Source organism: Centroberyx gerrardi, chromosome 4 (assembly GCF_048128805.1).
Source record: "Centroberyx gerrardi isolate f3 chromosome 4, fCenGer3.hap1.cur.20231027, whole genome shotgun sequence".
NCBI classification, from domain to species: Eukaryota; Metazoa; Chordata; class Actinopteri; order Beryciformes; family Berycidae; genus Centroberyx; species Centroberyx gerrardi.
This window is the reverse complement of record NC_136000.1, coordinates 18,844,602-18,856,401: the sequence shown is the minus strand read 5'-3', so window position 1 is coordinate 18,856,401 and position 11,800 is coordinate 18,844,602. Positions and strand designations below refer to the sequence as shown.

Here is an 11,800-nt window from a genome sequence, read left to right as displayed (position 1 = left end):
TCCTCCTAAAAACAGACAAGTCAACTTCAGCAGCAGATAAACTAGTAGGCCCAGCAGTCTGACAACTGGACATTCATCTTCAGGCCTGTGGGTAATTTAACATTAGCCACTTTAGGTCCGTTTGCTAACGTTACAAAACAACAAGGTAAGTGACAAATGAGTGTTTGTCAGGGGTGATTTAAGTTTTGGGTGGAAAGAGAGTCAGCCATGAGCTTGCTAGAGAGCTTTAACGCCTGCAGTGCTAACGTTAACTACTGCAGTTTTTGAGAAATTTTGGGGGGGCCGTTTAGCTTCCAAATTGGCTGAAAAGTTCATCCCCACAGGGCGCTATAGCACCCGAAACGTTTTGGGACACCCAGACAGACGAAACTATCAATAAATAACGATCGATTTACCTCTGAAACGTTTCAGAGTAACTTTTGTTGTCATCAGTCGCATTTCTGTGGTTGTGGTGTCGTCAGATGTCTTAAGGTCCAACTGATTACGACGTGGCGTTAACTGCACGCAAAAGCACATAAAACAGTCAAACTACAATCTAAATCATCATAACAGTCAATTTTCTGGTTTCTAAAGTGACACGGCAACAGTTTTCAGACGTAAATACACTGAGATTCAACAGCCAATTTCCTTGTCCAGACATGATGTTAAAATGAGCAAACGTGTCGATTTTGTTTGGTGTTGGTGTTTAATTAACTGACACTAGGCAGCGGTTTACAGCTAGCATCTGTCTGTCAGGTTTAAACCCCTGTAACGTCTGTAACAGGGGGTTACACAGTCCTGTGTTGGGCTAGCATATTTAACATTTTATGTAACCTACAACGCTGGCCAACTTTCTTTAGTAACATTAACTTAGGTTGTAAACTCCCCCTTATATCCCATATACACACACAACGGTGAGAAAGAGCAGTTTCCATATTCGTTGTAACCAGCTAGCTAGCAAATGTTTCCAATGAAGCAGGGAGGTTATATAAAGTTGTTTTAACACGTCTGAATTCCACAAGTTTACCAAGGGGATGGATTTCATTATTTATTTTAACAAGGTGGATGCCATACTCTCTTACACCAAGTCATCCTTGCTCGATTCTCAAGTCCTGATTCACTTCCCAAGACAAAAATGTGAAGTCTCTAGCGGTGCACGGAGGTTTTATTTGACACAGCATGACTTGTCAGAAAGTTTTATGCACTAAAACCCTCACTTCTAAAATACATACTCTTAAGATCACATGGAAACTGTCTGAGAGGTGTAGTGCAACGATGGGCAACATCTTTGTAAGACAGAATACCTGCATGGAGGTGGTGGGATTTTATTGTTACTTTTGTAAGAAAAGGGCTGTTACACTACCTCAGCATTAACATTTGTATGAGCCAACATCAGTTCCCTTGTTTTAGAAAGTGAATCGACTCCCATCTGGAGATTTACCTGTTGTACACCTCTGACAAGAGGCAGTGAACAGGTCTGCCTTGTTTTGTGTTGTCAGGATCAGCACACCCAAAGTAAAGTAGAGCCTTTATTTTCTTTACACACAGATCTGCCTGTTCCAGTCCCACTCCAAACGGATGGCAGTCATGTTTAGGATGTCTTTGTAAACTGTCAGATATACTGAACGTTGTCCCATGTGGAATAAGGCCTGTTAATAATATTGAACATATTCAGCAGCTTTGTTGCCGCTGGAATCCCAGGTATTGTAGTTGTAAACTAGGTTAGAGTTAATTTGAAATTAATTCATAACTCATAAAAACCAGGTAGAGCAAAAGCATAGGATGAAACAGTAGTATGTGACTTTTTGAGGATAAAAACTCACTTCCATTATTGTTTTCTAACCCTAAAACGGGAATAAACACTGGATAATTTACACAGGACAAGCAAAAGACTGGACAGTACACATTTAAAAACTAAAGCATAGGCATGTGTCTGTAGTAGGGTTGACAGCAGAAGTGAACTTATTTATGGACTCCAACAGGAAGACCGTTTCAGGCAATAGCATCCATGTTTAATTTATTTTTTATTGTTCCCTACACACGTTCTGAATCTGTAGATTTTATCATCTGTCGGTGGCTCTTTTGCTAATTGTGTATTTCCCCAGAGAGATGAGCCAAACGGAGCAGGCTGAGGACATCCCTGCATACCTCAAAGATGAGCCTCCAGCTACAGGTAAGTTTGGTTTTTGTGGTGGAATGACAATGTTCAGAGGTTATGTCACAGGTCACAGCACGTTTGCATCTCCTCAGGCCTTTCAGATTGTTTCAGGAGAGTGTTTGTGTCCTTTTATCGCTTTTTTTAGCAGTAATATACTGACTTTATGTAGCTTTTGTTTCACAGACAACCAGAAGGACCACCCACAGACGCAGCCTGGCATGCTGGGCAGGTTGGCAGGGGGCTTGTTCAGCGCCACCAAGGGGGCCGTAGGAGCAACAGTGGGCGGCGTGACCTGGATAGGAGGAAAGGGCCTGGACCTCACCAAGACCGCCGTCACGTCTGTAGCTGCCGTGCCCGCGATGGGAGTGGGGCTGGTCAAAGGAGGAGTGTGCGCCGTAGCTGGAGGAGTGACTGCCGTAGGATCTGCAGTGGCCTCCAAAGTTCCCATAGGAGGAGGAGGAGGAGGAGGGAAGAAGAAGGACAAGTCTGACTGATGGAGGAGAGAGAGCGCATTTCTGACTTGTGGGGCTCAGATTGTGTTTGCCTGTTTGTGTTTTTTTACCACGCGGTCAACAGCGGTCTGAGCAGAAAAGGGACAAGAGAGGACGCAAAAGTTGTGTGTACACTTTTCGGTGAGGGGGTCTGTGCTTTACTTTGATCCGTTAATGTCAGTTAATCACACAATCATACAATTATGTGGCGGGGCCCCGTGAAGCAAGAACTAACAAAGACTTTCCATCTCAGACACTTAAGGGCAACAAACCAAATGATCACCGGTGCCTGAAATTGTTTGAATAAAATGTTAATGTTTCATTTTCATGAGAAGCCAGAAAACCGTTTTCCACTGCAAGGTGGGATATTTGTCACGTGTTAGCTTTAGTGCCAGAGGAAATCTACCCAGTAACATTACCAATATGGTATATGGTTTTTGTTCAGGTGGGTAAACCTGAGCCTCACTTGCAAGACAATCAGTGATCTATAACTGACAGCAAATCAAGACCGATCCGGTGGTTTCCCAAGGTCTTTAATGGGGATTGCAAAATATCGTGCCTCAAACACTTTGTATTCTCTACCTATCTAAAAAAACCTTCCTGTTTAGTACATCGCCCTCATTCAGGATGCACAAATACACCAGTGTCAAGTCTGATCATAGATGTGATTTGAAAGGTACAACCAAATTTAATAGCTAAACCACTTGCTGACTGTGGGCTAATTTGCCAGGTAAAGTGGGCTTTGGCAGTTTGAATTTGCTTTCTTACACCACTGAAAATAATTCTGCAACTTCCTGATAACATCCAACCATGAATAGGGTAAAGAACTGTCATGTCGCCCTCTGGTGGTTTTGTTCACAGCTCAGTGAGAAAAGATGTCACCATACAGGATTTGATATCAACTTATTCTACACCGTATATTGTGTTAAACATGACAGTTTTTCCATTTCCACGTAAAACAATCTTCCATCACTCATTAGACGTACTTGCAGGGTGCTAAAGACGAGAGGTTTTACAGTATTTGATTGCAATTAAGTTTATTTTTGACTATAGTTTATAGCCTTATCTATTTACAGTGAGTGTTCTTGTTAAGTTCATTAAGCCATGTATTTATGAGAAACTATAGTTGTATCGACTGTACCATCATCAGAATCAACCTTTTACAAGTTAGTTACTATAATGTCACTCCCCCAAAAATCAAAATGTTACATGTCTCTTTGAGTAAAGGCGCTGAATTTGGACATTTAACATGTTTGATAATGGCATATTTCCCCTCCACTGTACCAGAAACGTACCAAACCTCGACCTCGACCAAAGGTAAATACTGAACCAGATTTGCCAACTGTTTATTGCTTAAGGATCCTGTATTTTCTGTAGTGGAAAGCTGATGGCTGGTACTTTTTTAGAGGATACATTCTGAATTTCAAGGGCTTGGTTCACTTCATGAATAACCCTCATGTGTACTTGATCCTGAAAAGTTTATCTGTTATTACATCCTTAAGCTGACAAAGTTCTCAAAAGTGCATTTGATAGAAAGGCCTTATCCTTTTCGTGAATTTACCCTTAGTTCAGTGTAAGATGCCATGCACTTCTTGTATCGTATCACAGAACTAGGGTTGCAAAATGTTGGTTATTTTACCAAAGTTGCAGAATGGTTGGGAGTTTGCTGATTAATGAGAATTTATTGAAACATAAGACAATATATTCCAAGTTTAAATAAAAATTACACTGAAAATGTTGTACATTTTTGTGTTCCACTAACTATAAATGGTCTTACAAAAATATATATGTAAGACTAAGACAGTTTATAATCCCAACATTTAAATGTTTTTTCAATTTATCAGTGAATATTCAGACTGTTCTACAGAGTTAAGTTAGTTAGTTAGTTTATTGTCCCCGGGGGGAAATTCTGTACATCACAAGGAGAACCAACAATACACTTTACACACATCATCACACAACAATACCAGGCAGTAACAATACGTAAAGTATAACACAGCAGCACATAATAGTGGCGGGCAAAAACAACATAAAAAACGACTCATATTTCCCTCAGCGAGTCACCCTGTTTAGGGCTGCTATGGCTGCGGGTATCAGGCTTTTGCCAAAGCGAGCCCTTCTGCACCTCAGGGTCCTGTACCTGCGCCCAGAGAGCAGTACAGTGAAGTATTTGGAAGTATTTGCAATGCGTGTGATGGCCTTACAGTTGAGCTCTGAGATAATGATGATGGTTCATAACCTGAACCATCATCTGCCTCCTCAATGAATCCTCAAAGTATTTTTGTGGAATCATCTTTTATCGTCTCAACTTAAGCAGCTTTAGCTTGTATTAAATTGCCAGTTTTTGTGTTTTTTCGTTGTTTAAGGCTGCTCTTCACCTTAGTGTCACTTCAGAGAGGCCAGTTTGAAACTAATGCTGCAGATGGCAGGACTCCAGTCAACCAGTGATGTGGATTTCCACACTTTATCTCTCCACAGAGCGAAGGTCCTTTCTTTCCCAAAACTTAAAGGGGCATTTCACTCATAATTCACCTCAATACGGCTCTGTCCTTGCCTTGGGTGATTGGTTTGATTCCACTGTAAAGATTTTGCAGTGGTCTTTAGTTCATTAGGTATATGCTTGTCACACTTTATTTTGATTGGAATTAAAATACACCGTAAACACCATCATAAATATAAACATTCATAAACACCATTAACTCCCCTACAATAGAAAACAACTTCACTTGGAAGCGTGATGTCAGCAAAGTTCTTCTCACCACAGGGCTTCGGTGTCCATCGGATGACGTCACTCAGCGGAAAGAAAGATGTGCCAAATTGTTTACAGTTGTTTTGGGGTTTTTTTTGGTGAAGTGCCCCTTTACTAAGTTGAACACATTTAAATTAGAGTTAAAGTTGAACTTAGAATTATGCCTTGTGCTGTCTGAAATTATGCATCAGCATGTTTTGTCTTTGTCACATGGCACAAGTTTTCAAATACATATCTTAAAACTGAAAATATTGAGTAAAATCCTAGAATTATGAAATCAGAAATTAGAATATCCCCCTTTAACAGCCCTGCACAAGAAAAAGCATTATCCATTTAAAAATGTTTGAGTTGAGTTGTTTGATATGCTATAGGACTGGTCCAGAGTTGGTGTGTCTGATGACAGATACTGTAGGTAGACCTTTGTAAGATGACATGAATTTCCAGAGAACATTTTACATTTCTAAAGACTTAATTCCAAGGGTCAAAGCAAGTAGGTGCAATGGAATACCTTATATTCCTTATTTACTGTAAACATTTGGACAAACATAAATGTCGAAGGTATTGTTTTATTTACATCTTTTTTATTTTAGGAGAGTGATTTTTAATGTTTGGTGTTAATGTCAGCAGTCCATGTTTGGTAGAAGGTCAGACTACATAAGTTGTAACCCAAAATGAATAGCAACATCCTTTACTACTGTGTCAGTCACTTGAAAAAAAAAATCAATTTTGTCTCCCATGGGTTTCAGTAACTTTTTTAATCCTTTTCAAAAAACTTCTTGTCTTGGAACTCAGACTTATTTTTACTTTTTTTTAAAAGTTATTTCATCAAATTTACCCAGATGTAAAGCTATTAACCTACTTTCACAGTTTTATTTAGCCTGCAGAGACATAAAAAAGCTTTCACAGCACATCATAGCCAATTTGTTTGGATACCAATTGTACTAGAATAATTTGGAGACCCATTTCATTCTCTCTGCAAACCAACCTTTGGGTCTTTCCCAGCCTTTGACAGACATCACAAATACATATCACTTTCATTACACACCACTAATAACTGAACCATGTTGGAGGTTTCAAATCTTTTACTAAATGTTCTAAGTCAAATCCTTGAACTCCAGACTCAGGATTCTTTACTGAGCGCTCATGCTCAGCGGTCCGGAGGTAACCACAGTCTTTGGACCATCCATCTTCTGGTCCATAGCAATCTCTCTCTCTGTAGACAGATATGCAAACACAGTCAGATAGAAGTACACAATCACCCGCAATTCTGCAAATTACAAATGAACCCCTTACTTTTTCTGAAGCATGACCGGTCACAGACCCGTCCCGGTGCAGGGGTGCACACAGCAGTGCTGCAGTGAATGTACACCTGCGCAGGGAAGACAGCGTTGGTGAAGAGGCACTAGTTTAACATCAATGGTTCCCACTGCACCTATTCATTACCTGCTCCTCCAGGGGGATCACGTGGCCCATGTCCACAAAGGTAAACATCTTGAAAATGAAACGCTGGTAGTGGGATGGGAAGTCCAGACCAGAAGAGGGACCCACTGAAAGCAAGGTGGACTGGTAACGGTCGTCCCTGTATGGACACCTGGATGAAGAGCACATAAAGCCAACGTAATGACAAACTGCAATTTTTCAATTTTATTTTACCTAATTACCTCGATCCAAAATCTGAGTATAGCCCCATTTGTGTTTTAATGTGTATTTTTTTCATTGGTTATCAAATATTTTCTCAAATGACTGATAGAACTCATAAAGACTGACAGTAGAGCTATATGATAATTAAACTTCACTTAAAATGTAGCAAATTTTCAAATTATTAATATTGCATTTTTTTAATTATCTAATTAATTTATTAATTTACATGATTAGTTGCTGTGTAATTTAAAGTATAGTAAGTAGATTATTCACACTGTAATAAGGTTGACTTGTTTTATTGTAATATGCCATTTCAATATTTAAATCCTATTTGCAGCTTGACACTGAAAGTAGCAAGAATAAATAGGGAATGCAGCGTTTTCATTGCATTATATTCAGTATTTCCAGTGAGCAGACATGCAAGTATTGACCAAGACCCAACATGCTTTAATACATCGGACAGTGAAAATTGGCATTTTAGTTACCCGTCAACCAGAATGTCCCACTGGGGCAGGCTGTGAGGGTTGCGGTTAATGGTTGTCCAGCAGCGGCCCAGAGTCAGGGTGAGCATTGCATCTGTTTTGCCCATGAGCTGAACCTCCACATACACCGGGTCCCTCAGCACCTTGGACACGGGATAGTCTGCGTCCGTGTAGAAGGAGCTATAGGCCACATCCACTGTGACAGGAGAAATTCATAGTTCATATTATAGCCAACATTATGAAATGACCTGCAAGCACTGCAGCACGACCAGACTGACCCGCACTTACCTTCATTACAACCCTTTGAATGGCATTGCCCATTGGCCAATCTCATCTGTACTTGGATGGGTCCCAGAGCAGCAACTGGAGGGGGAGGATTGTCTATAGGTATTACCTCCGCAACCACAGATTCCACAGAGAAGCCTTTGTACCTGCACTGGAAGTTCAATCTGAAAACAGAGAAGCATGGCATGAGGTTCCTTGGTCAGGGCCTTTATTTTGACATTGAAACAGTCTGAAAGAAGGATCACCTACTCATAGGAGCTGTCCCTGGTAATGGCTCCGTGGTGCCCGACTGCCACTTCATATGAGGAGAACATCCTGTTCACATAGTTTATAAAACCAAGTTCTTCCTGCAAAAGGCAACATGCCATTGTGCCAGTGGGGTCATTTTTAGAGTCATTTCTGTTTGTTTGAAAATAGAGAAAAATCAAGGTCTTACCAGAACAGCGGAGCCACAGGCGGTAACGGGGAACTGGTAGATAGCGAAGCCTGAATTAGAGTCAACAGGAGCGCAGCCTTGACCATTTTCCAGCAGTGAGATTGTCTCCAGGTCAATGTTGGGCAGAGTGGCGTCTCTGGCCACCACCACAATGAACTGGGCATCCTTGGTGCACTGGACAGTCACTGGGAGCAAAGAAACAGGCATTGATAGGTTGAAAAGCTAATATTGTTTCTCAAAGGAAAAAAAAACAATGATCAAAAATTACACTATACTTGTAATGATCAAAGTGGAATTTCATCAAACAAAAGTTTATCAAAGTTTAAGAAACAAAATAAATCGATTTCATACATTTTTGTGCTTAAGGATGGTGACATCTTGGCCTCATCAGTTACAGTACTATGAGCATGTTAAGGGTGGGAAGTAGTGGAAAGTTTACCTAGGTAGTACTGTACCTAAGTAGTTTTGAGGTATCTGTAAATAACATAACTCACATATCTTATCTAACACATGCAGTAAGTTTGCTTTGAAGAAAAAAATCTTGTTTAAAGTCTTGTGATCCATCCAAAGGATTTTTTTTTTTACTTCAAGCCAGCCTTCTTTTAAAGGATGAAATTACAGTGGCATAAGTGGACAACTGACAACTTTAAAGATTAATAATTCAAAGATAAAACACTTCCTAACTTAACATGTACTTTTACTTGAAAAAGAAAATCATGGCAAATACTTTAATACTGAAGTAAAATAATAAACAGAGGGCAGAGGGAAGTGTCTTGTACCGGAGTCTTATCCTATCAAGGTAATTCTGCTTTTACTCAAGTAAAGGATTTGTGTCTTCTAATACTGATCAAAATATCCTGTTTACTCAATCAATAAAAAACAACCAGAGATCCCAGCTGTTGGAACAAGCTGCTGATCTAAGGTGTGCCACAAGTTATCTTCTTTTAAAAGTAGGGAGCCTTTGATTAGAGCCTGTATATTGCACTCTTGTATTATTGTTACAATCTTATGTTATCATTGCTTTTATTCATACTTCATATTTTATTGCTCTATTATTCTTTTTTGTTATTCATCTTGAGTTCTGTTTTTTTTTTTTTTTATAAGATTTATTTTTGGCATTTTTATGCTTTATTTGACAGAGTTAGTGAGAGAGAGACAGGAAGGCATGGGAGAGAGAGAAGGCAGGACATGCAGCAAATGTGAGCCACCGTGGCGCCCCTGAGTTGTGTTTTTTATTGCTATTTTACTTATTACTATTGTCTTTCATTTCGTTTCTGTGTACAATTAACTGCTTGTGCATGAAATGTGCTATATAAATAAAGTTTGACTTGACAGTATATCTCCGGTTAATTTTCTCTTTAAAGAGCAACAGTAGCCTCGTCAAACGCTCACCTGCCTTTCCATAGTAGCACTGCCGGCCATCGCAGCAGCAGCTTATGGCCTCGCAGTCGGCAGCAGAGATATCAGGCGCTCCACAGTTGATCCTCTGGCTCGCTGCTACCTCACAGATAGGAGGAGGCCGTGGTGGAGAAACGTTTGGCACCTTAGGAAACTGAGGATCCTGAGGATCCTTACCAGGCGGCTGCGCGGGCTTCTGCCACTTCTGAGCTTCAACCAAGGTCCCAGCCAAGCACCCTAGCAGTGCTAGTGCCATAAAACAGGTGGCACTCCAGTGTTTTGCCATGGCTTCACAGCAATCTGACCGGGGCAATCCACAAGGATACCACTGGTGTGTGTTGCCACTTTTATATGTGGTTAGACTTGATCTTTTGAAAACCCCACCTCCGAGGTGAAGTACCTCTTCCAATCACACCTGTCTATCATTCCAATAGCCACTCAAAACCTTCGGGGGTGTATTCTGTGATGTTTTATACATTATTCAGTTGGACGATTTGATAAGCCTTTTGGCATCTTATATCAAGATCAGTTTTATGGGTGGGACAAGGGGATGAGAATGACTTGTCCTATCAGATAGATCAGCTCACTGGGGGTGGGTGGTGGTTTGACATGAAGATGTTTATTGACAAATCCAACATTTGGGTCACAAAAACCTTTACAAAGGCCTTTGTGACCTTAAGCCTTATTTGTCACCAAATGTTTATTTTGGGAGGGCACAATGTACAGGACTTCTCTGATATGATTTAGTTTGTACTTTGTTTTGCACCTATAACTAAACAGTCAAAGGTTAAGGTGACACTTAGAAGGCCTGCAGACAAGCAAGAAGGCAGCAGACATATTGACCTTTCCCCAAGCATCTGCATCAGTTTAGCCATTATATACCAAAATGCACTTCAACCCAAACTCGATGCCATACACCCAACAAACTGCATCTCTGCTTTGCACTTGCTGCTGTTTTAGAATGTGTTCACTCATACTAGCTTCACTTTAACACAAGCTAGGCTGCAGTTTCCTACACAACAGGTTTAAATCCACTGTGAGACCAACACATGCTGTGAGGGGTTCCCAAACGTTTTCATGTCAAGCACCTCCAAACAGATCCGCATTCTACCAGGAACCCTTCATTTTATACAATTTCATCCTTGGGAAAACACCATGAGAACATTTTTGTTGGTAGAAATGACTTTATACTGAATTACATACCTGTCCATACAGGTGGGGAGTTAACAAAGGTCTCATATTAATCAGTTTTCACTATTTTGTTTTCAAATATACAGTGGCTCAGGATGAGAATAACATTCTCCATGATGTTTTGCAAATAAATGCAGTTTAGGTAAAAGGGTATTTATTGAATGAATTTGAAGACTAAGTCCTCACAGGCAAAACAGTCACAGTGCTGTCACCTCTAATTCAATGGTTCTCAATGTGGGGTTCGGGGACCACCAGGGGTCCTTGAGGGGGTTCCAGGGGGTCCCCAGCAAACTGATGAATTGTTAAACTTCACCATTATTTAATTTACAAGAAGTTAACACAATTAGAGAATGTAGAAGAATGACTGTTTTGGTCATAGTTTCACTGTTATCTCTACCTACAATACAGTCTTGGAATTCAGGACAAAATCATATCTAACAATAGAAATATTCTCAGATTTGGGTCAGAGAGAAAAAATCTCATCAAATGGTGTGTCCGTGGCCCTAATGTGGACTAAATTAGGGGTCCTTGGTATGAAAAAGGTTGAGAATCACTGCTCTAATTCACATGAGGTAAACCTGCAGAGTGAAGGATTTCCAGTTCAAATGCTGCAATCTGGCCAGACAGGAAGGATTTTAGTAGGCTAGTTGTTTAGTGGGCTGCCAATCAAGACCAGTCCAGTTGTGATGTGCTGACTGGAGTTAGTCTGAACTGCATGTAAAAAAGGATGTCAATAACAGCAATAACAGCATGTCTTAGCAAACAGATTAAAACTAACATCACAAACATGGGAGTGATTTTAGACTCTGATTTAAATTTTAATTCTCATTTTAACAAGGTCATTAAAACATCCTTTTTTCATCTTAGGAATATTGCCAAAGTCAGACCGTTTTTAACTCAGAAAGATGCTGAAATACTCACTCACACTTTTATCACTAGCCGTTTAGACTATTGTAATTCCCTTTTTACTGGATTACCTAAAAAGTATAT

At 40.2% G+C, this 11,800-nt stretch overlaps 2 protein-coding genes across 2 annotated transcripts; one reads left to right on the top strand and one right to left on the bottom strand.

Annotated features, from left to right (window-relative positions):
* On the top strand, nucleotides 1–3,937 carry tmem263 (transmembrane protein 263). Its single transcript, XM_071919516.2, has 3 exons — nucleotides 1–145; nucleotides 2,085–2,152; nucleotides 2,321–3,937. The coding sequence occupies exons 2-3, from the start codon at nucleotides 2,089–2,091 to the stop codon at nucleotides 2,629–2,631; spliced, it is 375 nt and encodes a 124-aa protein (XP_071775617.1). The 5' UTR covers nucleotides 1–145; nucleotides 2,085–2,088; the 3' UTR covers nucleotides 2,632–3,937.
* A 2,570-nt stretch (nucleotides 3,938–6,507) lies between these two features.
* On the bottom strand, nucleotides 6,508–9,905 carry LOC139921525 (zona pellucida sperm-binding protein 4-like). The gene is made up of 8 exons (XM_071911828.2): nucleotides 9,614–9,905; nucleotides 8,222–8,406; nucleotides 8,035–8,132; nucleotides 7,789–7,949; nucleotides 7,504–7,696; nucleotides 6,821–6,968; nucleotides 6,671–6,746; nucleotides 6,508–6,590 (listed from the first exon to the last, which is right to left on the bottom strand). The coding sequence occupies exons 1-8, from the start codon at nucleotides 9,903–9,905 to the stop codon at nucleotides 6,508–6,510; spliced, it is 1,236 nt and encodes a 411-aa protein (XP_071767929.2).
* Between the last annotated feature and the right edge of the window lie 1,895 nt (nucleotides 9,906–11,800).